At 44.2% G+C, this 25,096-nt stretch overlaps 1 protein-coding gene across 2 annotated transcripts; it reads left to right on the top strand.

Annotated features, from left to right (window-relative positions):
* The first annotated feature begins 355 nt into the window (after positions 1–355).
* On the top strand, positions 356–24,659 carry LOC108238332 (unconventional myosin-VIIa). Of its 2 annotated transcripts, XM_017420337.3 has the most exons (49): positions 358–623; positions 805–845; positions 1,020–1,121; positions 1,213–1,365; positions 4,052–4,120; positions 4,243–4,358; positions 4,445–4,572; positions 4,685–4,827; positions 5,021–5,134; positions 5,222–5,375; positions 6,601–6,677; positions 6,770–6,889; positions 7,170–7,312; positions 7,424–7,634; positions 7,758–7,893; positions 7,980–8,143; positions 9,749–9,889; positions 10,658–10,816; positions 11,285–11,377; positions 11,565–11,659; positions 11,913–11,997; positions 12,110–12,211; positions 12,385–12,672; positions 12,756–13,025; positions 13,213–13,383; positions 13,471–13,536; positions 13,632–13,756; positions 13,861–13,987; positions 15,209–15,328; positions 15,483–15,656; positions 15,749–15,976; positions 16,769–16,936; positions 17,064–17,181; positions 17,326–17,452; positions 17,541–17,698; positions 17,782–17,963; positions 19,179–19,288; positions 19,385–19,530; positions 19,743–19,896; positions 19,995–20,150; positions 20,902–21,007; positions 21,793–21,906; positions 22,044–22,131; positions 22,920–23,026; positions 23,110–23,295; positions 23,416–23,532; positions 23,604–23,687; positions 23,795–23,914; positions 24,031–24,659. In XM_017420337.3, exons 2-49 carry the CDS (start codon positions 834–836, stop codon positions 24,121–24,123), a joined length of 6,420 nt encoding a protein of 2,139 aa, XP_017275826.1. In that variant the 5' UTR covers positions 358–623; positions 805–833; the 3' UTR covers positions 24,124–24,659. The 2 variants fall into 2 exon arrangements, 1 of the variants encoding a protein (XP_017275826.1); XR_005232566.1 differs by lacking the exons at positions 20,902–21,007; positions 23,110–23,295; positions 23,416–23,532; ... (1 more) ...; positions 23,795–23,914; positions 24,031–24,659 and having other exon boundaries at positions 356–623; positions 22,920–22,964.
* The last annotated feature ends 437 nt before the right edge of the window (positions 24,660–25,096 follow it).

Genomic DNA, 25,096 nt, shown 5'->3' with positions numbered 1-25,096 from the left:
AGTCAAGAGTTTATAACTAACTGATCGCAGCGCCACTCCAGTAAATGAAGCCTTGTGTGTGCGCGAGGGGAACCGTTCGTCCTTCGCTCCTGTACTTTATCTTTATTGCAGTAGCGACTGAGATGGTCAGCTGCGTCTCCTCTGATTTACACAAGCAGGGTCCAAAGGCCGCACATAAATTCATTCCAACACCCAGTGAACCCTGGAAAATCCACGCTCTTTATGTAAACTCTTGAATAACGCACACGTTTAAACAGATTTGGGAGTTCATTTGAAACCAGGTTTGTCCCCGAGGCTCGTGGTGCTCGTTTCCCCATGCGTGTTACGGGGTGGGGGGGCATGGGGGTCAGACAAATGGGGGTGTTTCGAATCAAGTTGGGGACAACCGAAAAGGGGCGGTGGGATGAGCGTGGGCACAAGGGCGGCTCGGTGAAGGCAAAGCCAGCTGTTCACCTCTGTACGTCTCACTTCTTTTTCGTCACAGTCGGTCCAAAGTCAAAGCATCATAAAAATCTCCATCAGTCATAGAAGAACAGTGTTTCCTTCTTCCTCATACTGAGTTGGATTCTAAGCCGGATCGGGTCAGGAGGTTTCATTAGGATCGCTAACTGAAGGCTTGTTGGGTAATCTTCTTTATTCTTTAGTTTTTAGCATATTAAATGATTGTTCTACTCATTTCACCCAGAACACATTATTAGACTTTGATAAAACTGACTCCACTAAAAGTGAAACTTCAAATCATTCATTCATTTTTTATTTTTTTTTTAATTAAAACTCATCTGGATTTCTTTCTTTTTTTTTCAGGGAGCAGCAGAGAAATAGACTGTTTTGTGATGCTGAGAAAGGTAAGACAGCAGAGAGTCTTAAAGCTGAAACAGGGAGTTCTGTGGATTTGTTGATAAGAAAACTGCTCGTCACGGTTCCTGCTCGGTGCCTCGTTTATTGAAGCTGGTGCTGTTGAGTGAAAGCTGCTCTCACAGTTTTGATAAGCTCTTTGTTTCTGGATTCCCCGTCCTTAGGGGGAGTGGGTTTGGGTGGAATCGGACATCGGGGTGCCCATCGGAGCCAGGGTCAGAGAAACGCCGACGGGTCAGAAGTTCCTGGTGGACGATGAGGGGAATGTAAACACTCTCTGCTGGTTACCGCAAACAATGGAAATATGTGTCAGTCGTGTCAAGCAGTTGAGTGGATTTTTTTTTTTCCTTTTCCCAGGAGCGCTCCATGGAGGAGGAGCAGGAGGCCTCTCTCAGGATCATGCACCCGACATCTGTGGAGGGGGTGGATGACATGATCAAGCTCGGGGACATGACGGAGGCTGGCCTCCTGAGGAACCTGATGCTCAGACACAAACAAGGCCTCATCTATGTAAGCCTCCATCTCTGAGGAAAACACTCTGCACACTTAGCTTTTATTGAGAAAACAGTCAAAGGATCTTTTCACATCCTTCTCGAGTCAAGTCAGATTTATTTATAGAGCACTTTTCAGCAACAAAGTGCTTCTCCTATTGCATCTCTCATTTGAAAATTAAGACAAACTTTGTTTTACATTTGCTACCGTAATTACAAACTAATGTCGGTGACTCTGAAATTTGTGCTTTAGCTTCAAATAACTTTTTGTCTCCAGGGGGATTTTTTTTCCCTTCGGGCCTAAGTTCAGGGATCAAATCAAATCAGCTTTATTTACAAAGCACGTTTAAAATAATCAAAGTGCTGTACCACGAAGCCCTAAATAACAGCCACAAAGCCGTAAAAATCATTTTAAAAACACTGAACATCCAAAAGGATTAGTCCAGATAATCTAAGGAAATGCTTCCCAGAGCTCCGGCTTTGGGAACCATCACTGTGGGTCAAGAAGCACCAAGTGTGGAGAAGAATTTGATGAATTTTATTTACTTTACACTGACTGTCGTAGACACATTTAGCCTTAACTGTTGCAAATAGTTGGCAGTAATTGGCTTATTATTTGTTTGTGTACGTAACCAGGAGTCACAAGTCTCCACTGCTTTTATTTTGTGTGAGCTGAAAAGTTTGGAAACCATCCATCCATTATTTGGCGCTTGTTCTTGAGTTGGGTCATGGAGGCAGCAGCTTGAACAGGGAAGCCCAGACGTCTCTCTCCACAGACACCTCTTCCAGCTCTTCTGGAAGGATTCAAAGGCGTTCCCAGGCCAGCTGAGAGACATAGTCTCTGCGGTGTGTCCTGGGTCTTCCCCGGGATCTTCTACTGGAACACGTCCCCAAGGGAGGCGTTCAAGGAGGAATCCTTACCAGATGTCTGAACCACCTCAGCTGGCTCCTCTCGATGTGCAGGAGCAATGGCTCTACTCTGAGTCCCTCCCGGATAACTAAACTTCTCACCTTGTCTCTAAGGGAGAGCCCAGCTACCCTGTGGAGAAAACTCATTTCGACCGCCTGGATCCGCAATGTCCTCCTTTTAGCCACTACCCAGGGTAGGAACGTAGACCGACTGATCAACAGAGAGATTCGACTTGCAGCTCAGCTCCCTCTTTACCACAACAGACCGGTACAGAGTACACAGTACTGCGGAGGTCATACCGATCCCCCTGTCGATCTCACGCACCATTCTTCCCTCAAACGTGAACAAGACCCTGAGATACTTAAACTCCTCCACTTGAGCTTGGAAGCCACTGATCTAAAAATAAAGTAGATCAGGGAAAGGCTGGATTTATATGTTCATGGGTTAAACCACACATCGCTTTAGAGACGAGCTGAGTTTTATATTTAATAAAGAAGCCAGTAGAGACACCCTAACACAGGAGGGATGCTGTCACTTTACCTGGTACCAGTTAAATCCAAAAAAAGGTTAAAAACAAAAACAACTGGACTTCTATTCTGTAGCTGAAGATGTTTGGCTTCTCATCCGAGGAGCTTTCTCAATTCAAAAAGCAGAGAATGTGGAGTTTAAGCTTTGAAAGCTGAGATGTTCTGTAAGCTGGATTCACCTGCAGATTAACTCCCTCTCCTCACAATGGAGGCTCATTAGGGTCCTTGTTAGCCTGACTCACTGATGGGCCACTCTGCTCACATGAATACAGGTCCTGATTGGAGTGAAACTGACCGGGTATCAGGCCTAATGCTCCCTTATAGGCTTTTGAAAGCTGAAATCTGAGACCTCCTCCTCTGTGTAATGTTGGTTTCTCTCCTAACTGGTACCAGTTAGAAGTCTGGCTGCAGAAATCAGAACCAGCAGCAGACGGGACAACAGAGACTGCCTGTTGCTTCATTTGGGGGTGCTGTGAGCTCAACCCTAAACACCCCTAAGAAGAAAATCATAATACCAAACATGTGCAGTTAGATGCACACTGCCAGTGCATGTTGTCTTATCTGAATGTGGACATTAAAGACACCATTTATAAAAATACAATCATGACCTGATTCTAATCCCTTCACTTTTTTGTGGGTTTTAAGCAGTTGTACAATTTTGCACACAGATACACAATAACACACCCGAATTACAAAACTCAAAAACCAATGGTTGGAATTAAAACACATGCAGCGCTAACAAAGTCTGCTTTGTTTTGTTTTTTTAATTGAAAAATAAAACATAAAAACTTGCACTCATTTTTAAAGAATTTAACAACCCCTCCCCCCCTTCTTTTTTTTTTCTTGTGGCATCCATCAAGGCGTGCAGCATCGTCTGCACCCCTGCTTCCCGTGGCCTTGGGCTCAGAATGAAGAGCGTTACTAACCTTTAGGTGTTAAATACTGTGGCAACTGTCTTCTTGGTATTAAAGGAGATGGATTGAGTGAACGGAAGAAAAAAACATCTCAGACTAAATAACATTTAATTGAAGACCGTCAGAAGCGATCCAACGTTTCACCTCTTTTATACAATTAAATGGATCAAACAGTCCTCAGGGCTTAAAGGGTACCGTCTGCATAACAATGAACTGCAACCTTCTTACAGAAGATATGACCTAAAAGAAGCATGTGCAATGTGAATAAGTGTAAAAAAAAAAAACATGATTTGAACTTTGTTTACTTCGTTATTGTGCTAGGATTCCCCTGATGCATTTTTTTTTATTCTGCAGACCTACATCGGCTCTGTGCTGGTTGCAGTGAATCCATACAAGGAATTTCCAATATATTCAGAGAGTCAGGTAAGTCTCTGTGGAGGTTTTGGGCTCGGATCTGCATCAGTCATAAACTACTGTAGCTTTGGATCCCTATCCCTCGATGAACCAGCGATGTGAGTCACGCACGCACGGCGTTTGTCCTTCAGGTGTGGTTGTATCGCGGCCGAAAGCTCGGAGAGCTGCCCCCGCACATCTACGCCATCGCTGAGAGCTGCTACTTCAACATGACGCGCCACCTCAGAAACCAGTGCTGCATCATCAGGTGAGAGTCTAAAACGGGCTCGCCTTGAATTGCGCTTTTTGCTTTTGGTTCGTGTTTTGGTAACCTGTTGCCCATCTTCGTCTCAGTGGGGAGTCTGGAGCGGGGAAGACGGAGAGCACCAAACTCATCCTTCAGTACTTGGCAGCCGTCAGCGGAGAGCTCTCCCAGCAGCAGATTGAAAAGCAGATCCTGGAGTCCAACCCCGTCCTGGAAGGTACCGAACTCCCCCGCCTCGGGAACTGCAGAACCCATGGGCTTCATTGCGTCCTAAGGGATCAAGATTGAGTATTTCTAACGAAAACAGCTCATTTCGGTGTCTTTTGCAGCGTTCGGTAACGCAAAAACAATCCGCAACGACAACTCCAGCCGCTTCGGGAAGTACCTGGAGATTTTCTTCAACAGAGACGGGGTGATCGAAGGCGCTCGCGTGGAGCAGTACCTGCTGGAGAAGTCCCGCGTGTGCCATCAGGTGAGGCAGCTCTATCCAAACAATGCCTGCTCTTTATCTCTGCACCGTAAACCAATAAAATCCCGGAATCATATCTGCTGCAGGGTTGCTTAATTGAGTGTATTGTTAGTCTTAGAACTTGGGACAATGAAAACACAGAAGCAGTGTGAAAGTTTCATACATCCTTGTTCTGTTTTTTTTCCTTCGTCGCCAGTCTCTAGAGGAGCGAAACTACCACATATTTTACTGCATGTTGGCAGGAATCACACCACAGGAGAGGAAAACTTTGGGCCTTGGTTATGCCAAGGAATACAACTTCCTTACAAAGGTTTTACCGACAAACAAGTACAAGTTATTCTGACGTATTGGTTTAGCTGCAAATGACCCAAATTTCCTCTGTTGTCGTCCCGAAAAGGGGGGCTGCATCGTGTGTGAGGGCCGAAACGACGCGAAGGACTTCGCCTGTATACGTTCGGCCATAAAAACGCTGACGTTCTCTGAAAGCCAGTTCCAGGAAATCCTCAGGCTGCTGGCAGCTATATTACACCTGGGAAACATCCGCTTTGAAGGTGAGCGTGTTTAGATTAGAATCAGGGTGTAATTTAGTTAAGCATTAAATCATTAAATCGGACATCTCAACAACACAAGTGTTGATTTAACAACCGCTCAACAGTCTCTTTCTGTGACGCTGTTTCCAACACAACAGGAGATACGCAACACAAAGGTTAATTGGATGTCAGAATGCACGTCGCCCGCCGATTTGGTCGAACCTCGTATGTTTTGTTGAGCTCTCATGGGGCATTATGAGAACCTGTGAGGGCTGCTAGCACCTGGAGTATGTGTTAGAGGACAACTCTCAGATACTACCATACTGGCTTTTTAGCTCAGTATGTGTTAAATGACTGAGTTTCTGTGCTCAGCTATGGCAGTCATCTTGACTTGGAGCCAATTACAGCCAACGATTACTTTCTGAAAATCTCTCCAGTGGTTCATGGGATACTTTGCTAACACGACAGACAAATGGACATCCACTGACACGTGCAAAAAACATTATCAGTCTTTTGAAAGAATAATAAATCTTTATTTATTTAACAAAAGTCAAGGCAAAAATCAAAAGAAATGAGTGGAAAAAAGAAGAAAAATCAAACTGCTTTCACTGAAAAAGGCTAAATAGCAGCTTTTTTTTTTTTTTTTTTTTTTTACAAAAGCAGAAATTTGAGCAGTTGGCTGCTCTGCGCCGTGTGGTGCTTTCTGTCTTTTTTGGAAAGGGCTTAAAAGGACGTCTGCAGATAGTTTTGGCATGCCTCTCTACAGTTTGCACCAAAGGCTTCGTTTTCACGGAGCCCTGAAGCCAGGAAAGGCATCGCTGGAGAGCTCTGAAAATGGAAACTACGCTTGATCTTAGTCATGTTGGCTCATTTTTGTTGGTCCGGTAAAGACAGATGGCAAACCACCATCACACGAGTCAAAATAAGGATTAATTACAGCCTGGTATTCTTTGAAGGAATGCATATCGCCCACTGTCTTCCAATACCGGCGTTTTAGACCTGTAGCCTGTTGGTCACACTTTGAAAATAACATTGAGGTAGAAATTCAATTGTAGATGTCGACACAAACACACAGATATGTGCAACACATCACTGTCCTCCTCCTCCATTTGGTGGCAGGTGATAAACAGAATGATTATGGACATAAAATGCTCAGAATTTTGATTTCTGTTCAATTTTTCCTCACTGAAAGAAGTCGTGTCTGTTTGTTTTTTGTTCGTTCAAATGTCCCGTGTGACCAAACCAGCCTCCACTAAACACAACCTGGAAACCAGCGACGTGGCCAAATCGGAGCACTTCAACATCGCATCGTCGCTGTTGGAGGTCTGCGTTTAAGAACATTCCCACACCATGTGTATTTCGATTTGAAATAGTTTCTTTTTAAAAAAATAAAAAAATGTGTGTTTGCTGTGCAGGTCCAGAAAACCTCCATGGCGACAAGCTTGACCCATCGCTCCTTCATGACCAACAGAGAGAGGGTGACCAAACCCCTGAGCTCGGACCAGGCGACCGACTGCAGAGACGCCGTCGTTAAGGTAACACGGCCGAGCCACTGGCTGTAAATCGCGTGCTTCCTTATTGGACCCTAACCTGGGTAACGGATCCAAACGGAGGGAATGTCGCATGTTGTATCTTACAAGGAAGTGCCCCATTTAATCCAAGGATCAGATTGTTTGTTTGCTTTTGTTCTAGGAAGATAATTTCCTGGACCGAGCCGGCAGTGTTTATAATTTACTCAGCCGATTCTGTTTTTATGTCCCGCTCCGTTGTTCGAGCGGTTGATGTGCTTGTAAAACTGCATCCGTCTGTGAGCAGGCGATCTACAACAAGCTGTTCATATGGATCGTTGGGAAAATCAACAGCGTCATCTACAAGAAGCTGAGCAGCAAGCCCAGATCCTCCTTCCTGTCCATCGGCCTGCTGGATATATTCGGCTTTGAGAACTTCCAAACAAACAGGTCAGCGGGGGGAGGGAGGGGGGGTCATGTAGCCTGTCTGCGTCGCAGCCAAGTAGCTACGGGACTTCGAACACAGAAGATATGATCTTAACGATATTGTGTTTTTTACAGCTTTGAGCAGCTTTGCATTAATTTTGCGAACGAGAAGCTGCAGCAGTTCTTCGTGGCCCACATCTTCAAGCTGGAGCAGGAAGAGTACCGGAAAGAGGGCGTGGTGTGGGACAACATCAAATTCAGCGACAATCAGAACATCCTCGACCTGCTGGCTGGGACAACCTGCAACCTGCTGGCTCTGATCAATGAAGAGACCCAGTTTCCAAAGGTAAGGCTCGACTGCGAGGGGGCTTCGTAGCTCCTCACGCTCCTGTTGGAACTTCCTGGGCCTCTGGCTTCCGCTCCTCGTGTTCTGCTTCTGATCCGATTTTCATGTTTTGTTGTGTCCAAGGGTTCAGACGTCACTCTGCTGAGCAAAATGAACCAAGAACACAAAGGAAACGAGATCTACATCAACTCTAAAAGCGAACACGAGACATATTTTGGAATTCGGCACTTTGCAGGCGTGGTTTACTACGACACCAACGGTGCGTAAGCCAAACGTGTCGGTTAAAAACCTTATCTGATGCAAGCTGTTCAGGAGAGAAATCAAGTTTCCCGTTTCTTTACGAAGGCTTCCTGGAAAAGAACAGAGATGCCGTCAGCTCGGACATCATCAGGATGATCGATCTGTCCACCAACAAGCTCCTGCGTCAGATTTTTGAGAACGAGCTTTCCACCAACGGGGTGAAGAACAAAAACATCCGGATCATCATGACGCCCATAAGCACTCTGCGGGTATGATAGCTACTCTTCCTCTCCAAATCAGCCGAGGGGAGGTTTTGGTCTTCTGAAAAATCATTATTTTGTTTTTATCCCGGTCAAAATGAGAAACATCGCACTCCTTTCATTTCCTCATGCAGCACCTGGTCTGTAAAATGGACTTTGTAAAACACTTCTTTTTGTTTTATAAGTAAAAATGAACAGATCAGTCAGTTCCTTTAAAACAGCTCCATGTGTTTGTATAATCGCTGCTGTTAGGAAGCAATGTGGAGCAAAGATTCAGCTTTGAGATAAAACAAATGAATTGATTAGGTTTTTTCTTTTTTTTTTGGACATTTGTGAAACTGAAGCATTTTTATTTCCCACTGCCAAAAGGTGAAAGGCGGGCGATAATGATTTGGCCCGTGCTTGCGTGCATTTGTCTTCCGTTTTAACGAAACATCTCCCGAATCACAAGGCGGATTTTAATGAAACGCTCAGAAAGTAATCAGTAGATGTACGTCCACAACTAGTTCACTTTCAGAATCAATCCAGGTCAGAATTGGCCACCATCGCTAACTGATAAGTAGGTAGTTTAGTTTAGCTCAGTCATTTTTCTGTTGTAAAAACAGTTAATTTTAATCAGCTGTCACACAGCAGAGGTTGTCAAAATATACTAATGAAAGCAGCATTCCTTGAAGGAATGCATATCGCCCATCAACTTACGTGCCATCGTTTTCAACAAAGATCTTGCATTATCTGTTAGCCCTCAAATTATGTGTTGGGGATGACTTTCAGCTACTACCACACCAAATTTAAGCTCAATATTTGTAAAATCTACTGAGTTATAGCCATTCGTTTGTTTGCTAAGGTCAGTTAGCCGCTGCTGCCATTTTGGCTCCTAAAGTTAATCGGTTGCAGATTTAGATTGAATGTTTATGTTTTAAGAGCTTTCCTAATATTTGTCCATTGGTTCATGGGATATTTTGCTATCAGATGAACAAACAAACTCACAGAAAAGCTACATGATCACCAGCCTTCACGGCGACAGGCGAAGAGTCGAATCAGATTAGTGTGTTTTATGTGAGTAAAACAGAAACACAAAGTTACCACTAATGATGTACTATCATCAGGCAGGTTTCAGTCCTCTCTTTCCACTCAGGAAACTGTAAAAAGTTTGATAATTTCTGCAAACTATCTGTTTTTATCACACCTGATTCAGTGGTTAAATGACCAATTCATGTTCTGCAGAAGCCTGTTAATCACCCATTGATTCAAATCAGGTGTGTTGGAGCAGAGAAACAAGTAAAACATGCAGAATAGTGACCCTCCAGGACCAGGGTTGGAGACCCCTGGATTAGACTATAGGATGATTTATTCAGGTTAGCTCTGTAGAGATTCAGTGCTGTATGAATGTGTGTGGATGGGTAAATGATGGCACAGATTGTGTTGTAAAGCACTTTGAGTGGTCTAGTTGGCTAGAAAGGTGCTATATAAGTACAGACCATTTACCTGTCTTGATAAATAAATTTGAACTGCTCCAGTAACAGCTTCATGTTTGCACCCTGTACTGCAGTTCTGTCCCACACCTCTCGTGGACGATTTATGATGAGTCGTCTCTTCTCTGTGTCACCTCTGCAGGCTCAGGCTGACAACCGTAAACAAGTGCCGACGCTGACCGCTCAGTTCCGTCTGTCTCTGGATTCCCTCATGAAGGCTCTCTCCGCCTGCCAGCCTTTCTTCATCCGCTGCTTCAAACCCAACAACGAAAAGCAGTCCGAGGTGAGCGAGACGGCCCGCAGGCGTAGACGCTTCCTTTAAGCCCCGCTGTGAAGAACAAAATAATCAGGATGTGGCTGGGAGACTACCTCCCCGCTCTGCATTTGCTGCTTCCTCCTGTGGAGGACGAGGGGAATTTCTTTTCCCTCACTTCAGCATCACTTTTCACAATAGATAAATAATGACCTCTTCCTCCTATGAACAAAGGGACGAGTAACCTGGAAAACTGACACAGTACAGTAAAACCGTTCTCTTTTAATATCCACAGCAGCACACACACTATAGGAGAGGTAGTGACTCATCCACCTTCCTCCATATATCTATAAACACCTTAATGATACCATGATGAAGCAAACGTTTAGAACAAAACCCTTAATCTCCTTGTGAAATAGCCTTCGACTGAAGCACCACAAGGGGCTCACAGTTTTCACTTAGCCTTTGAAATATCCAAGTGGGATTCACAAAGATTTTTATTTAAACATTCCCGACCTCTTTGACTACATCCTGATGGTGCCCCTCGTTAATTGTAGTGAAAAATTACTCAGATTCATCTTAAATTTAACAAAAAGCTTAACAAAGAAAAGAAAGAAATATTGAAATGTCCATCAGCCGTATCTGCTTTTTGTGTCTCAAACTGCCTAATTTCTACCAGCAAGTATTGCTGCTGTGAGTATTGTGTACAAGTATGTCATTCTGACCTTACTGGGCGCCGTGAGCGATTCTCCCTGCCTTTAAAAATAACCTAAGCCACTATAATTTGGTCTCCTGTAGGCGTTTGACAGAGAGCTGTGCATGCGGCAGCTGAGATACTCCGGGATGATGGACACCATCCGTATCAGGAAGCTGGGATATCCTGTGCGACACACCTTCGAGGACTTCCTGACACGTTACAGAGTGTTCCTGAAGACGAACATCTGTGACCCCAGAACCGTTAAGTCATGATTTCTTTGTCGTTGTTTGTTTCTTTTGGTTTATGCTTGTGAAACATGGGAAATGGGGATATTTTGGATCTCTCTTAAAGTGGTAGTACACATATTTTGAAGTGCAATTCCTTGTCAAATTTATTAACATTTAATATCTTACCTGTTACAGATAGCTCTTTGATTGACAACAGTTTGAAGAAATAGTTTATTGTGACTGGATTGATGTCTCCAGTCTCAAAAGTTTCAGAATGATTCACGCGATTTTATAAATCTTTACAACCTCTGTAAATGCAGCTATCTGTAGCACTTCCTGTAGGAATATCTTCATTTATCTGCTGGAATAACTGTGTAATGCAAACCATTGGGTTTTATCTGCAACTAGTAGGATATAAATTGTTCCAAACCTTTCCAGAGAAGCCCACTTCCAAAGGTCTGAGCTTGAACTGAACATGTGAATGCTTTACGGTCCCCACAGAGTGAAGCTGGAGCCTGTTGTGAGGCCATCTGCAAGGCTGTGATTAAAGGACGAGACCAGTGGAAAATAGGCAGGTCCCAAATTTTTCTCAAGGTATGAAAAAAACAAACAAAACCCATGACATTCAAAGATACAGTCACAGATTTTTAACAACAAACATCATCGACCAGAACGAGCAACCTGACTCATTTTAGGGAATTGGGCATCATTTTTATTTTTATTTTATTGTAGTTTATTAAAAATGTCAAATAAAATGAGCGTTTTTGCCATTTTTAACCAGGATGTCCATGATGCGGCACTGGAGCGGCTGAGGGAAGAGGAGCTGAGCAGGGTTGCCGTGGTGATCCAGAGGGTCATGCTGGGCCTGAAAGACAGGTGCGGTTCCTGCGGTCCGAAACGTAACTTGGAAATAAGAGATCTCTAACTGAGATTTGAACAGGCGCCTCCTAATGTCCCTCAGCTTTATCTTTTCCTGCAATAACAGATATCCAAATCACTGCACCACATCTACAGATAGTGCTTTTATTGTGACAACTTGCATCTCCAGGGAGTGCGGCGTTGCGCAAGAAGACACAAAAAGATAAAGATTGGGGCTATTGCTTATTAGTTGAACTGAATTGTTTTTCAGGAGGTCTTTCCTGAGGAAGCGAAGTGCAGCCGTGGTGTTGCAGAAAAACTGGAGGGCCTACAAAGCGAGGGAAAATCTGAGAAAGGTGCGACGCTTTCTGACTTCCTGTAGGATCCAGAGCTTGCGGCTGACAAAATGATCGCACCTTTGACGGTTTTGGGAAGCTAATTTCAGGCGCTTTTCTCTGCTTCCACTAGCTTCAGCGAAACTTTGCACGGCTGGTGGCGAAAATCCGAAGTCGGAGGCTTCGGTTTCAGTACCAGAGACAGCGACAAGCAGCGATCACCATGCAGAAACAGGCAAGTCCCAAATACTGAACGCAACTACTTAAACAACTACAGCAAACAAATGGTCTGATGGGTTATCATTAGTTATCAGATTTAATAGATTTTCAGAAATATTTTACATTTGTTCATATTTTTACTTTTTTTTTTGTCGTTTGTTTTCAATTTTTCTGACGAACTGGATGTAGGTTCGGGGCTATTTGGTAAGGACAGACTACAAGCAAAAGAGACGACAAATTGCAGAGCAGAAACGTCTCGAAGAACAGATGGCTGCAGAGCAGATGGCTGCAGAACTTCAGCAGCGGCTGCAGCAAGTTATTGCCGATAAAGTCGCGGACGAAGAACCCGAGTCGAGCGATGAACTTGATTTAGAGCTAAAAAATGAACTGGACTCTGTTCAAAGCATGTATGAAGAGCTGATTTTCCCTGAGGCCAGGGAGGAAGAAAAACCAGAAGAGAAGCCATCAAAGTTCCAGGTTAGGTGATGATTTTTTTTTTTTTTCGACAGCGTTCAAACTGCCAACAGTGTCTCGTATTACTTCTGTTTCCCCCTTCATAGGTCATTGAAGAGCCAGAGGAGCAAGCCCCGAAGAACTCCGCGAACGACATGGCAATCATCATTACTCCCGCTTCTCCAACAACCACCCCGACGCCTTCACTGGAGGAGGAGGATGAGGAGGAAGTCTACGACGGGTTTGACGACGAGAGTGACTTGTTCTCCTTCTATAACTTCAGCAGGCAGCACTTCCAGAACAACACTAGCCACAAGCACACCTCGCAGAGGCTGAAGGAGCCCCTCCTGCACCACGAGGACGAAGGGGACGCACTGGTGAGAGGAGACGGAGACAATAGAAATCTCCTCCTTTGAGAGTAGAAACACATTACACACACACACACACACACACACACTGTAGTTGCTGTAGTGTGCGCTTCCTTCAAGGAAACTGGCAGTAACTTGTTTGTAATTATTCAGCCTTCTACAGCCTCACAGTCAGCGTCCGCTTTCCCTTTTCCAGGCAAGCCTGACGGTGTCGTGGATTATTTTGCGTTTCATGGGGGACCTGCCGGAACCGAAATCGGCTGACTCTATATCCCAGGTCTCGAGCACCATTTCCCAGGGCACCGTCTCCAAATTCCTGCCTCACAAGCAGGGCCGGAAGCTGAGCAACCTGGTGGGACTGGACCAGGTATGCTCGGTTCGAGGTTCCAGAAACAAGTGTGTTGCAGTAGCAGTCACTGCCTGACATCTAACTACCACGTATTTGTGTTTACAGAAAATACTGCGGAGGAAGAAAAAGCACAGTGGCGCAAACAGAAAAGCTTCAGCTATTGCCGAAGAGGTGGTTACAATATTTAACATTCAGCCTAATAACTCTGCTTTGACTCATATTATGTGAAGGGTGATGATTGTTTTTATTGTCGTCGTCCTAAACAGCCAGAGAACTTCACAGACAGCGAGGACCTTCTGATTGGAGAGGGGCCGACGCTGCATCGACCGCTTACACCCCTGGAAAAATTGCACGTTATTGTTGGACATGCTTTGTCGAGACAAGGCATACGGTAAAAATTTGCCGAAGAGGCTTTAGTTTGGCAATAGTCACGATTGATTTGCAAACGAGGAGGTAACGCTTGTTTTATTCCACTTTTCGATTCCGGATGTGCAGGGATGAGATCTACTGTCAGATCTGTAAGCAGCTGGTGAACAACAGGAACAAGAGGAGCTCCATGCAAGGCTGGACTCTCCTCTCCATCTGTCTCGGGATCTTCCCTCCGACAGACCTCTTCAAGGAGGTCCGTTTTAGTTTTACGTCTTTCACCAACACCAGTGGTTCCCAAACCCTGGTCCTCGAGGAACACCATCCTGCACGCTTGAGTTGTTTCCCTGCTTTGACACACCTAGTTTGAATGACTGAGTGATCAAAAGGCTTCCGCAGAACTTGAAGACCTGCTGAAGAGCAGGGAAACAATGAAAACATGCAGGACAGTGTTCCTCCAGGACCAGGGCTGGGCACCACTGATTTAACCTACCTGCTTTTATCATGCACGGCTACTCGCCTGATCTGACAATATGGCCAAAATAAAATTAGGATGACATCATGAGATGAGTGCTGTGAAAGGCCGTGGAAGAGAATGGGCATAAACTAGTTTATGCAGTTTATCCTCAGGGGCAAAGTTCAGGTGCAAGAAAAGGAAAGTACGTGATGATGACGATGTCAGTCAATCAGTTAAACTTTATTTTCCAAAGCTCTTTTCATACAGCAAAGTGCTTTCTGTTATATTTAATAATAGAAATAAACTGAGAGCACTGAACCCAGTATACAACAAACTGCAGAATGGGTAAGTCCAGTCTTTTATGCATTAATCAAATAATAGTTGAATAGTTGAAATTCCTCGGTTGCTCTGATTGGTCAGTTTCTCTTATCTTAGCAGGAACTGTCTGCCTTCTAAAATGACGTCTGTGCAGAAAATTAAAGTTCAGATTAGCATTTTATTGTCTGGGGTAAATATAGTTTTTACAGACTGAAACTTCTGTCCGCTCTGACCTCTTGTAAAGTAAGGCTAAAAATAGACTTTATAATGTTTATATTGTTTATATTCTGTGCGTCAGTCGTATATTCTTTTATTTAAACCACATGCAATTGTGTAGTTGCTGTTTGAAAAAACATCTTGTTGTTTTAAAAATCCTAAAACCCTAAAATATTACTTTTTCTTTAAAAAAGACTGTTTTGTGACGCTTTTAAATCAGCTATTGTTGGCAGTAACACAGTCAAACACGTAAAGATAATCAGTCTTCAGTCAGTATGATTTAGTAAAATCAAATAACAGATTTTAACCACAATGCTTTGTTTTAAAGGATCGTGTTATTACAGTTTCAGGAATATTTATCCATTCTTCATCTCATCAAAACCGATGTTTTAACATTTTCAGCAAGCCAGAGCCGCACCAGTAGTTGGTGTTCACTCTGCTAAAGGAAATTTGATATCATCTCGTTTTCTTTTCCTCTCTCTTCAGTATTTGGAGAATTTTCTTCAACGAGGCCCTCGAGGTTACAATGAATATTGCATTAAGCGCCTGCGTCGCATAATCGCTAACGGAGAGAGAAAAGAGCTGCCCTGTTGGATCGAGCTGCAGGTAAAAAAAAAAACACTCACCGACATGATGTTTATCTCCGTCTGCAACGGATCTGCTCCGCAGCAACTTTACTTTTTTAAGATACTGGTTAAAAAAAACAAACATCTGTTTTCTGCTCTTGATGAAAACCTTTGACCCTCGCTGACCCTTACAGGCCGCCAGCACAAAGAAGCCCATCGAAGTGTCTGTGGAGCTAATGAACAACGAGTCTGTCAGAGTTCACTTAGATTCAGCCTCCACCTCCGCTGAGATCTGCCAGGCTGTGGCGGACAAGATCCGACTGAAAGACACCTACGGGTTCTCCCTGTACATCAGATTCTTCGAGAAGGTGAGGGGACGGATCTCTCGGGACGGATCAGGCCGCGCTGCCTTCGCTGGCGTTATTGCTTACCGAAACTCCGCCGGTCGCTCTGTTTCCAGCTGTGGTCCCTGAGCAGCTGTGGGAAGCACGTGCTAGACGCAGTGTCTCAGTGCGAGCAGGAGTCCAGGAGGCAGGACATAGAGGAGAAGGACGCCCTCTGGAGCCTCTCCCTCCGCAAGGAAGTGTTCAAGCCGTGGCACGACTGCTCGCTGGACCCCGTCAGCACAGACCTCATCTACAGGCAGCTCATCAAGGGAATCAAGAATGGAGAGTACACCAGTGAGAAGGTGAGGCTCCGGAGAAACACGCCGCTGTTCCATTCTTCACTTTCACATTGTTCCTAAAATCAAATGTTACAGAAAACAGACTTTAGTGGAGGATTTCTTGCTGCAGTTGTTTTACACTTGTCTAACTTTGTAAACAGTGTCTCTATTGGTTCTAGTTTTTAGAGTTTCTTTATGATGCAGGTTCTGCTTCAAAGCTGGCCCTGCTGTGTTTGTGTATTTTCCATTGTTCACTTTCTTACACAGCCTGTTCAGTAATATAAAAGCATCCAGTCTAAACCAAGCAAAGAAAAAAAATATTCAAAATTTAACTTGTGGGCGTTCCACAAGGTTCTGCTTTAGCACCATTTCTTTTTTGTTGATATATTAATGATTCACAAGTTGTCAAGATGCTCAAACGTATGCAGATGATGTTATTAGTTTAAGTTTTTTTTGTCTAATTTGGATCTTAGTTTAGGCTCATATTAGGAAAGTGATTAAAAACATCAAAACAAGTTTATTTATTTTTTGTCTTATAAGACAAGTGAAGTGTGTCCAGTTGTGTTTGCATGTTGTGATTCTGTCACACCCGTTGTGTAACTGTTTGGCGCCGAGCTGCTCAATCTGCTTTATGACCTGTGATGTCTTCGAACAAACAAGCTCTGAAAATATCGTTTCCAAAACCGAAGACGTGCAAAGCGAAGGTTGCGTTCTTTTAACGTGTAACATTTCTTTTTCGTGACTTACAGAAGTTTAGACAAAGAAATCAAAATCCAATAAAACCATTTACTAATAACACCGATCTGCGTCTGTCAGGAGGATGAATACGTCCAGATCGCTGCGATGCATTATTACGTCCAGTTTGGCTCGGAGATCCGCGACAGCGACGTGCAGCAGGCGGTTCAGGATTGCATCACCACCACACGCATCGAGAACATATCCTTGACCAAATGGATGCAACTCACCACCTCAGCTCTGTCCCAGGTAGGGCCATAAACGTTATGTTGTACTTTAAAGAATGCCCTGCAGTGAGCATGTTTAATCGAATCTACAGATCTAGTTTTTATATTTTTTTATGTAACAATTCAAGCTGAAGGACTTGTTCTTGCAGAAGTTGTACATCAACGGGAAACCAAAAGCAGAGCAGGTTAAAGGAGAGCTGGTGGACTTCGCTCGGCAGAAATGGGCCCTGGACTTTTCAAAGTTTTATGAAGTTACAATGATGTCAGGTCAGTCGGCATGTGGCTGTTTTCACGTTTGGTGTTTAGTTTTTCTCATCACAAAAGAATTGTGACGTTCATTCATCCAGAGCTTTTCAATCCACTTAGAACTGCTTAAAAAAGTACTTTTAATGTTTTTTTGTTTGTCTACAGGACCTCCCTTGCCGAAAAGCAGGTTTGTTGTGGCTGTAAACGGCACCGGCATCGTCTTCATGGAGAGAAGAGAGAAGAAACTCCTTGACATTCCTTACGTCGAGGTGAAGAAAGTCAACAAGATGAGGTACGGGCGCTTCGTTTCTCATCTGCACCCTTCTAAAGCATTTCAACTGCGCTCGTAAAAAGACGTAAACCTCGGCTGTCTGGTTCAGTGACAGCCACCAGTCCATGAGTTTGGCCACAATCAGGGGAGACTACGTGCTGAAGTGTGTGGAGGCTGACGACATGACCGAGAAGATGGAGTACAACGTGGAGGGGCTCCGACAGCGCTCGGAGTACGCCGTGGTTCAGCAGGACGTCAGCAAACAAGGTAAACGTCTGCAGTGTGGACAGGCAGCCGCAGGTGAACGCCTTTACACACGTTTAACCGTCCGCCTCCGTCTGCTCCGACAGACGACCCCATGTTCCTGATTTGTAAACGGGGCGACCTGCTGACGGTGGACAAAGACAAACAGGAGTCACCCGATGAGAAATGGATCAGAGCAACCAACCAGCGTACCAACAGCAGCGGTGCAGTCTATAAGGCTAATGTGCAGTTTCTACCAACTCTTACCAAGCCCTCTGACGACATGATGGTAGAGTTTGATTTATATTTCATGCAAAATTATTGTTTATTAACCTACACCATAAAGTCTGTCTGAAACAGGATAGATGTTAACATTTAATGAGAATGAAGCCTTTCAAACAGAAAATGGGTGCTGTAACAAACTTTTTCAGTGTGATGTCATTCCTGTGCAATGCTGTTCCTGGCCCTTGAATGTAAGTGTTTTTAAAAAACCTCAGCCAGAGTGAAGATTTTCTCCTAAACTTTGAGAGTTATGTGTTGTAGTAGCAGCAGATGCGCTCCACCATCATGTCACATGATCTGCCTTGTTCCTGACAGCGGTGTGTTCGTGTGTTTTTGAAACAATTCTGCATGTAACACTTCTTTTTTTTTTTTTGAGGAAATGAGCAAAACCCTTTTTTATAATGATCTCCCATTTACAGTATTGAGTAAAAGAAAACCCACCTTTTTTTCGTGTCAGGACATCATTTAAAAAAATGTGGTTTGTACCGGATTCTCAAATTCTTCAAACACCAAACACAGCTTATCAGCACAAACACCTCCTACCAGCTGTCAGCACGGTGGTGGAGGGCTGATGGTTTGGGCTCCTTGCAGTCGTTGAGTCGACCCTGAACTCCTCTGTGGACCAAAGGACTCTGGAGTCAAATGTGAGACCATCTGTCTGACAGCTGAAGCTTGGATCAAAATGGGTCATGATTCAACAGAACAATGATCCCAAACACAGCAGCTGATCTACAACAGAATGGCTCAGAAAGAAAAGAATCAAGGAGTTGTAATGGTCCAGTTAAAGTCCAGAACCTCAACTTGATTGAAATGCTGTGACGGGACCTCAAGAGAGCTGAGCAGAAACAAATGTCTGCAAACCTCAGTGAGCTGAAGCAAAAAGCTGTAAAATGGAGTGGGCCAAGACTACTCCACAGCCATAGGAGAGACTGAAGGTGGTTCTAGAAGATACTGAATCATGGGATGTTTTTGTTTTTAATAAATTATGACATGGTGGAATCTGTTGAACCCGGCAAAGACCAGATGGTTTTATGTCCTGATGCAGAAAAAACCCCAGGACTGAAAAGGCTGGACCCACTTACTGCTCTTTGTCCCACAACTCTTAACCGTGTGCAGCTCACTGAAGGCTGCAAATATGAGCGAACGTGAAGCCGCTGCAGCGTGAGCCTTCAGCCCTACGTGCTGCCTGCGTGTTTAACAGAGTTGCTCCTCTCACCCGCAGCAACTGATATATCCGAAGCAGAGGAAAGCCTCAGTCGCCCCGATCATCCCTCAGGCAGGGGAAACGGTGGCTCCCATTTCTTTGAAAGAGTTCGCGCTCGAGAATTTCAGGTGACGAAGCTGCTTTCGAATCCTTTGACAAAGCAAAGAACCAAACAATCGGTTGTTTTAAGGGTTTTAAACTGCGCTTGGCTTCGTGTCTCGTAGGCAGGGCACGAAAGACGGTCGCCAATCCAAGAGAGTCAACAGAGAGAAGCTGTGGGCTTTTTCCAAAGAGCCTCTCAAACAGCCGCTCTTGAAAACTTTGGTTCGCAACTCTGAACTCAGCAGCCTAGCCTGCAGTGCCTTCATTGATATCCTTTGGAGAGAAAAAACAAAAAGAAATACATACTGCCTTTTTGCACACGAGTGTAATTTTAGTGTTTCTTTCAGAAATACTTGTTTTACTTACAGAATGAAACCACGGTTTCGTACGTTGCTTCAAAGTGAGACGCACTTTGGAGAATATTACAACTTGATCTGAATTTCGATATGTTTGGTGTGAGTCCTTGACAGTGATTTCCACCTATGCTGAAGTACATGGGCGACTACCCCATCAAACAGGCTCGCAGTCCGCTCGAGCTGACGGACCAGATCTTTGGCCCGGCCATGCGGCACGAGATGCTGCAGGATGAAATCTACTGCCAGATCATGAGACAGATGACCAGTAACGGCAACAGGTGCTCCTCAGCTTTTTGTGGCACAGCGCTGAATGAAACAAGAGCTCTGAGCCAGTGGCGGACGCATTTAACAACCCCCTCTCTTTCGGACCCCTCAGGATGAGCATAGAGCGGGGATGGCAGCTGATGTGGCTGTGTACGGGCCTGTTCCCACCCAGCCTGAATCTGAAAATGCACCTGCAAAACTTCCTGGAGTCGCGGCCCAGAGACCAGCTGGCTGCCATCTGCCTACAGAGGCTGCAGACGATCCTCAGGTAAGATCAAATAATAAAAAGTCACTTTTATTCAGTTTTCCCAGCTGTCAGCAGACTCGCACAAAGACTGAAAGAGTGGTCAAGACTAATAGTTTGGCTTTAGTTCTTTGTACGTACATGCTAGATGGATACATGTAATAATGCATAAAACTAAATAAAAAGTCTAAGGTGTTCCCCACCCTACCAGTCTGGTGGTTTCTGTGCTATCTCACTGGGCTGCAACTGTTAAAGAGTAGCTAGAGACACAAAATCTGCAAGAAAAATGCGCCCGGTTTTCACCGGACGACACAGCTCTGTCGCTCTAGTATTACAGAAACTAAACGGAGCCGGATCTGACACGGGACCGGCGAAGACTCTGCGACTGTTTCTTTAAACGTGTTCAGAATCCAATCGGCACAAGAGCGAGTACGAAATTAAGAATCCCCGCAAACATTTTGAGACGTTTTGGGAGCTCCCTCCCTCTGTGGTCCGCAGTTCGTCTCCAGCAGCTGCGGCCCGGTGGAATCCTGGCGTAACTCTCTGGGGTCAGACGCCACAGGACTCCCTCAGAGGTCCTCCTCAGTCTTTCTGGAGGTCATGAGGTCACGGCTGATCGTGTGCTTCCTAATGCACAACACATTGGTGGATAAAATGGTTGAAACACCTCCCTGATATCTTAAATGTTATTTTCTGATACATGTGCGGTTTTTACCTCAAAATGTAATTTTTTTTTTTTAACCATGGATTTAATGTGAGTGTATTGGCCCTGCAGCAAGGAGCCCAGGAAGCTGCCCCCCCATCCGGCGGAAGTGGAGGCCATCCAGCAGGACAGCACCGAGATCTTCTACAAAATCCACTTCCCTAATGACACAAACACTGTAAGACACATCCTGAAGAAAACCCAACAAGCTGTTAGCCGGATAGCTCAAACCTATCCTTGTTTCTCTCCTCTCTGCGTGTCTGTTTTTGACATTCGAGCTTGTATTTTTTATGCACTCTGTTGTTCTTGATATCATCTTGAAACACATGGAAACAAAATTTAGCCTACAGGTCTTTAGGTCCAATTAAAGGGCGAAAAAAAAAAATGGATTCGCCCGTTCATTCACCCACTGATGGCAGTGAGCTACATTGTAGCCACAGCTGCCCTGGGGCAGGCTGACAGAAGTGAGGCTGCCACTGAGCCCTCTGACCACCACCAGTAGGCAAGGCAGGTGAAGTGTCTTGCCCAAGGACACAACAGCGGAGACGGTCGGCGTTGGGGTTCGAACCGGCAACCCTTCGGTTACCGGACCAACCTCTACCTCCTGAGCCACTGTCGCCCTGAAACAATGTCGTTAACATAGTTTGCACAAAAAATCACGAGTTTGTTTTCTTTTCTTACATTAAATTTAAGAGTAAGAGTACTTTTATCAAATACTAATAGTTAATAATGCAGTTATTATTAGGCTGTGATGGCCTAATAAGCCACCAATAAGCAGTTTACAGTGCATTAAATAAAACACCAGTGCTGACTTGTATCTTGCCTGATAGCGAACCTGTTTTATAACCGCTTCTTATTTCTTTACAAAGTGTTTACAAACTCAGGAATGCCTTTCCTAAAAGCAGAGGAGTAAGTCCCTCCCAAAGCGCGACTGAAGTTTTATGAAGCAGTGTGTTTTCGCAGCTCATACAGGTGTCCTCAACAATCACGATCAGAGAGCTGCGCTTCAACATCGCCTCCCACCTCAAGCTGGCCTCAGCCAACGGATACGGCCTGTTCATGAAAAGGTCCCAAAAGGTGACTTCTCCCCACTTTGTCCTGTCTTTATCCAGTCCTTCCACCAGCTGCTCAATTGTTCAGGGAAAAAGTATTCCTCTGGGATGCTCATGGACATAAAAATGCAACTTTTGCTTCTGTCCTCTTTTGCGTTCTAGATGACCAGCCTCGACGAGGACAAATATTTCTTTGACAATCTACAGCAGCCGGCAGAGCTTCCTAAAAAAGTTAAAAAAGGGAAAGAAGGTAATATATTGTGCTGACAGTCTTAACTTTTACACATCAGTGCTCTACGCCACTATAATTATCACCTAAATATCAAAGGCTAATACAAAGGATAATGTTTTTGCCCATACGTGTCTGTTAGCAAAATATCTCACGAACCACTGGACAAATTTTAATGAAATGTTCAGAAAGTAATCATTGGTCGTACATCACCAACTGGTTAACTTTTGATGTCAACTCAATTCAAGATGGCCACCACAGACAACTCACCTTAAAAAACACAAAAATGGCTGTAACTTAGTCAACTTTACAAATATTGAGCTAAAATTTGGTGTGGTCGTAGCTGAGACTTATCCTCAACACATATTTTAAGCACTGACAGATTGCACAAGGTCTCTGATTAGGGCAAAAAGTTTAACTATTTGCATTTAGCCATTTCTGTCTGTTGGCAAATATCTCATGAACCACTGCACGGATTTTAATGAAACTTGCAGAAAGTGAGGAATGGACATACGTCTACAACTGATAAACTTTTGGAGTCAACTCGATTCAAGATGGCCGCCACAGCTAATTAACATTAGTCAACCCAAAGTTGGCCGTAACTCGGTCAGGTTTACAGATATTGAGCTAAAATTTGGTGTCGAAGTAGCTGAGAGTCATCCACCAACATGCATTCTAAGCAATGCTTATTGTGATGTGGCATAAGATCGTGCACAACATTATTTTCAAGGAAAACTGATGAAAGACAGCGGGTGATATGCAATCCTTCAAGCGGTGCTAGGCCTTTAATTTAAACCTGTGTTTCTCAGCCGTTCTGACCAACGTGCCGTGTCTGGTGTTCTTCAAGAGGAAGCTGTGGTTCAACGTGATCCCCGGCAAAGACAAGGTCGCAGATCTCACCTTCCACTTCCCACAGGTAAGCCAGGAACACGGCCTTTACTGTGCCAGGCTTTCACTCTCGCTGAACGATGGTGACGCGGCTGGTTTGCTTCCACGCAGGAGATGCGCAGGTACCTGGCCGGGTACCACAGCTGCAGCAGGGAGGACATGATCAACCTGGGCGGCCTGCTGTTCCGAGTGGCTGTGGACTCGGACAGGTCGCAGTTTGTCATGATCCCCAGAATGCTGAACGCGCTCATCCCCGCAGACCAGATTACGCTCGTGTCTCCTGAGGAGTGGAAGAAGGTGACATTTAGAAGAAAAAAAAAAGAAGAGCAAAAGTGTGATTCATTTATTTAAAAAAAAAAAAAGAGCAGGAATTGTAGAAAAGCGTGAGCATTCATTGAGCCTCCTGTCTGCCTGCAGAACATCATCTCGTCGTACAACAGGCAGAGCGGCATCACGGTGGACGAGGCCAAAGTCGCCTTCCTGAGAACCATTTCCAGCTGGCCCACCTTCGGCTCCGCTTTCTTCGAAGTTAAAGTAAGTGGCCGAGGTGCAGCGGGCGGGCTGCACAGACGAACGTATTAATCCTTGTCGTTTTAAATTTGCAGCAAACGTGCGAACCCGACTACCCGAACCCCCTTTGGATCGTCATCAACAAAAAAGGCGTGAGCTACATACACCCCAAAACAAAGGTAATCAATAAATACCCTGAACTCTCAATGGAATTTAATCGGGTTTGTTGTTAGTGGCAGCCTTTATCACCTTTTGTTATATTACGCTTGTGCTGCAAACTGTTTAGGGGCTGCTGGTGATGCGGCAATTCAGCGACCTGCTGGAGTACAGCAGTAAGGGCAACATTTTCCAGATGACCATCCGAACCCTGGTGGGGGGCATCAGCTTCGTCTGTGAAAGCCCAAAGGTGAACAGCTGCTCTTCGCATAAAATCCACTTCCCATCGCTCTGTTCATCTCCCTTGACCCATCTGAGAGAATTGATTTGCAGGTGAATCCTGTTGACCATTTTGCTCCGTTGCAGGCTTATGCCATGGAGGACCTCATCAGGTCGTACGTGAGGATGTACGAGGAGGAGCTTCAAGTGACTCGACCGAGGAACAACATGTTTTTCTGAGTCTTCGGCGGAGAAGGGCTGACCGAGCCGTAGGATTTCTAAGTGTCCTGCCTTTACTCGTTCTTTTGTTTTTGCATTTGTAAAAATTAAACAAAACTGTACCTTCAACATTGCTTTATTAAAAGAACAGTGATATCCAAATGCTTATTCAATTCAATTAAAAAATGCTTTATTAATCCCATAGGGAAATTAAATAATATGTGTGATATTTATATTTTTAGTGACTACTTCTGCCATTTATCATTGATCTGTAATAAGAGCTGACTATTGTTGTCATGAAACATTGATTTTATATCCCTGCTTTTGTTTCTGATAACTAACATCAACTCTTGATAGATATATATATATATATATATATATATCTTAGTATTTTCTATATTTTCACATTTATACCCATATAAATGTACACTGAAGCTACATAACCTTACCACAAATAACTTCACAGAATTTGTTGTGGACAATATTTTACACTGTGCACGTTAAAAACAAACCCATTTTAGCTGATATATTTTATTTCAATAAAGACGCTTACACTGGATGGCATCAGCTTGGCCTTCAGCACTGACTCGGGGAACTTTATCGTTATATTGGATCAGGATTTGTCTTTTAATCCCCCCACATTAAAAGAACTACCAGAACCGCTTTGTTCCACCTGCTTCATATCACTAAAATTAGGAGCATCCTGTCTCAAATATAATGCAGAGAAACTGGCCTATGTATTCGTCACCTGTGAGGTGGATGGATTATCTCGGTGAAAGGAGAAGTGCTCACGATTGGATCTACGCAAATTTGTGAACAATATTTAAGAGGGAAAAGTCTTAGACCTTTGAGTTCAGCTCATGAAGAACTGGAGGCAAAACAAAAGTGTCGCGTTTATAGTTTTGTTTAGTGTATAAAGAAACGAGGGATAACTTTGCGCTGTCATATATATATATATTTTTGCATTGTTAGGTACCTTATGAACACGTTGCGA

Source organism: Kryptolebias marmoratus, linkage group LG20 (assembly GCF_001649575.2).
Source record: "Kryptolebias marmoratus isolate JLee-2015 linkage group LG20, ASM164957v2, whole genome shotgun sequence".
Lineage (NCBI taxonomy): Eukaryota > Metazoa > Chordata > Actinopteri > Cyprinodontiformes > Rivulidae > Kryptolebias > Kryptolebias marmoratus.
This window is presented reverse-complemented; position numbering and strand designations above follow the sequence as displayed.

Coding starts and splice junctions, on each gene's coding strand:
- LOC108238332 (XM_017420337.3), top strand. Junction 20,151..20,901: donor AGGCTGCAGACGATCCTCAG/GTAAGATCAAAT, acceptor TTGGCCCTGCAG/CAAGGAGCCCAGGAAGCTGC. Junction 23,915..24,030: donor TCGTCTGTGAAAGCCCAAAG/GTGAACAGCTGC, acceptor GCTCCGTTGCAG/GCTTATGCCATGGAGGACCT.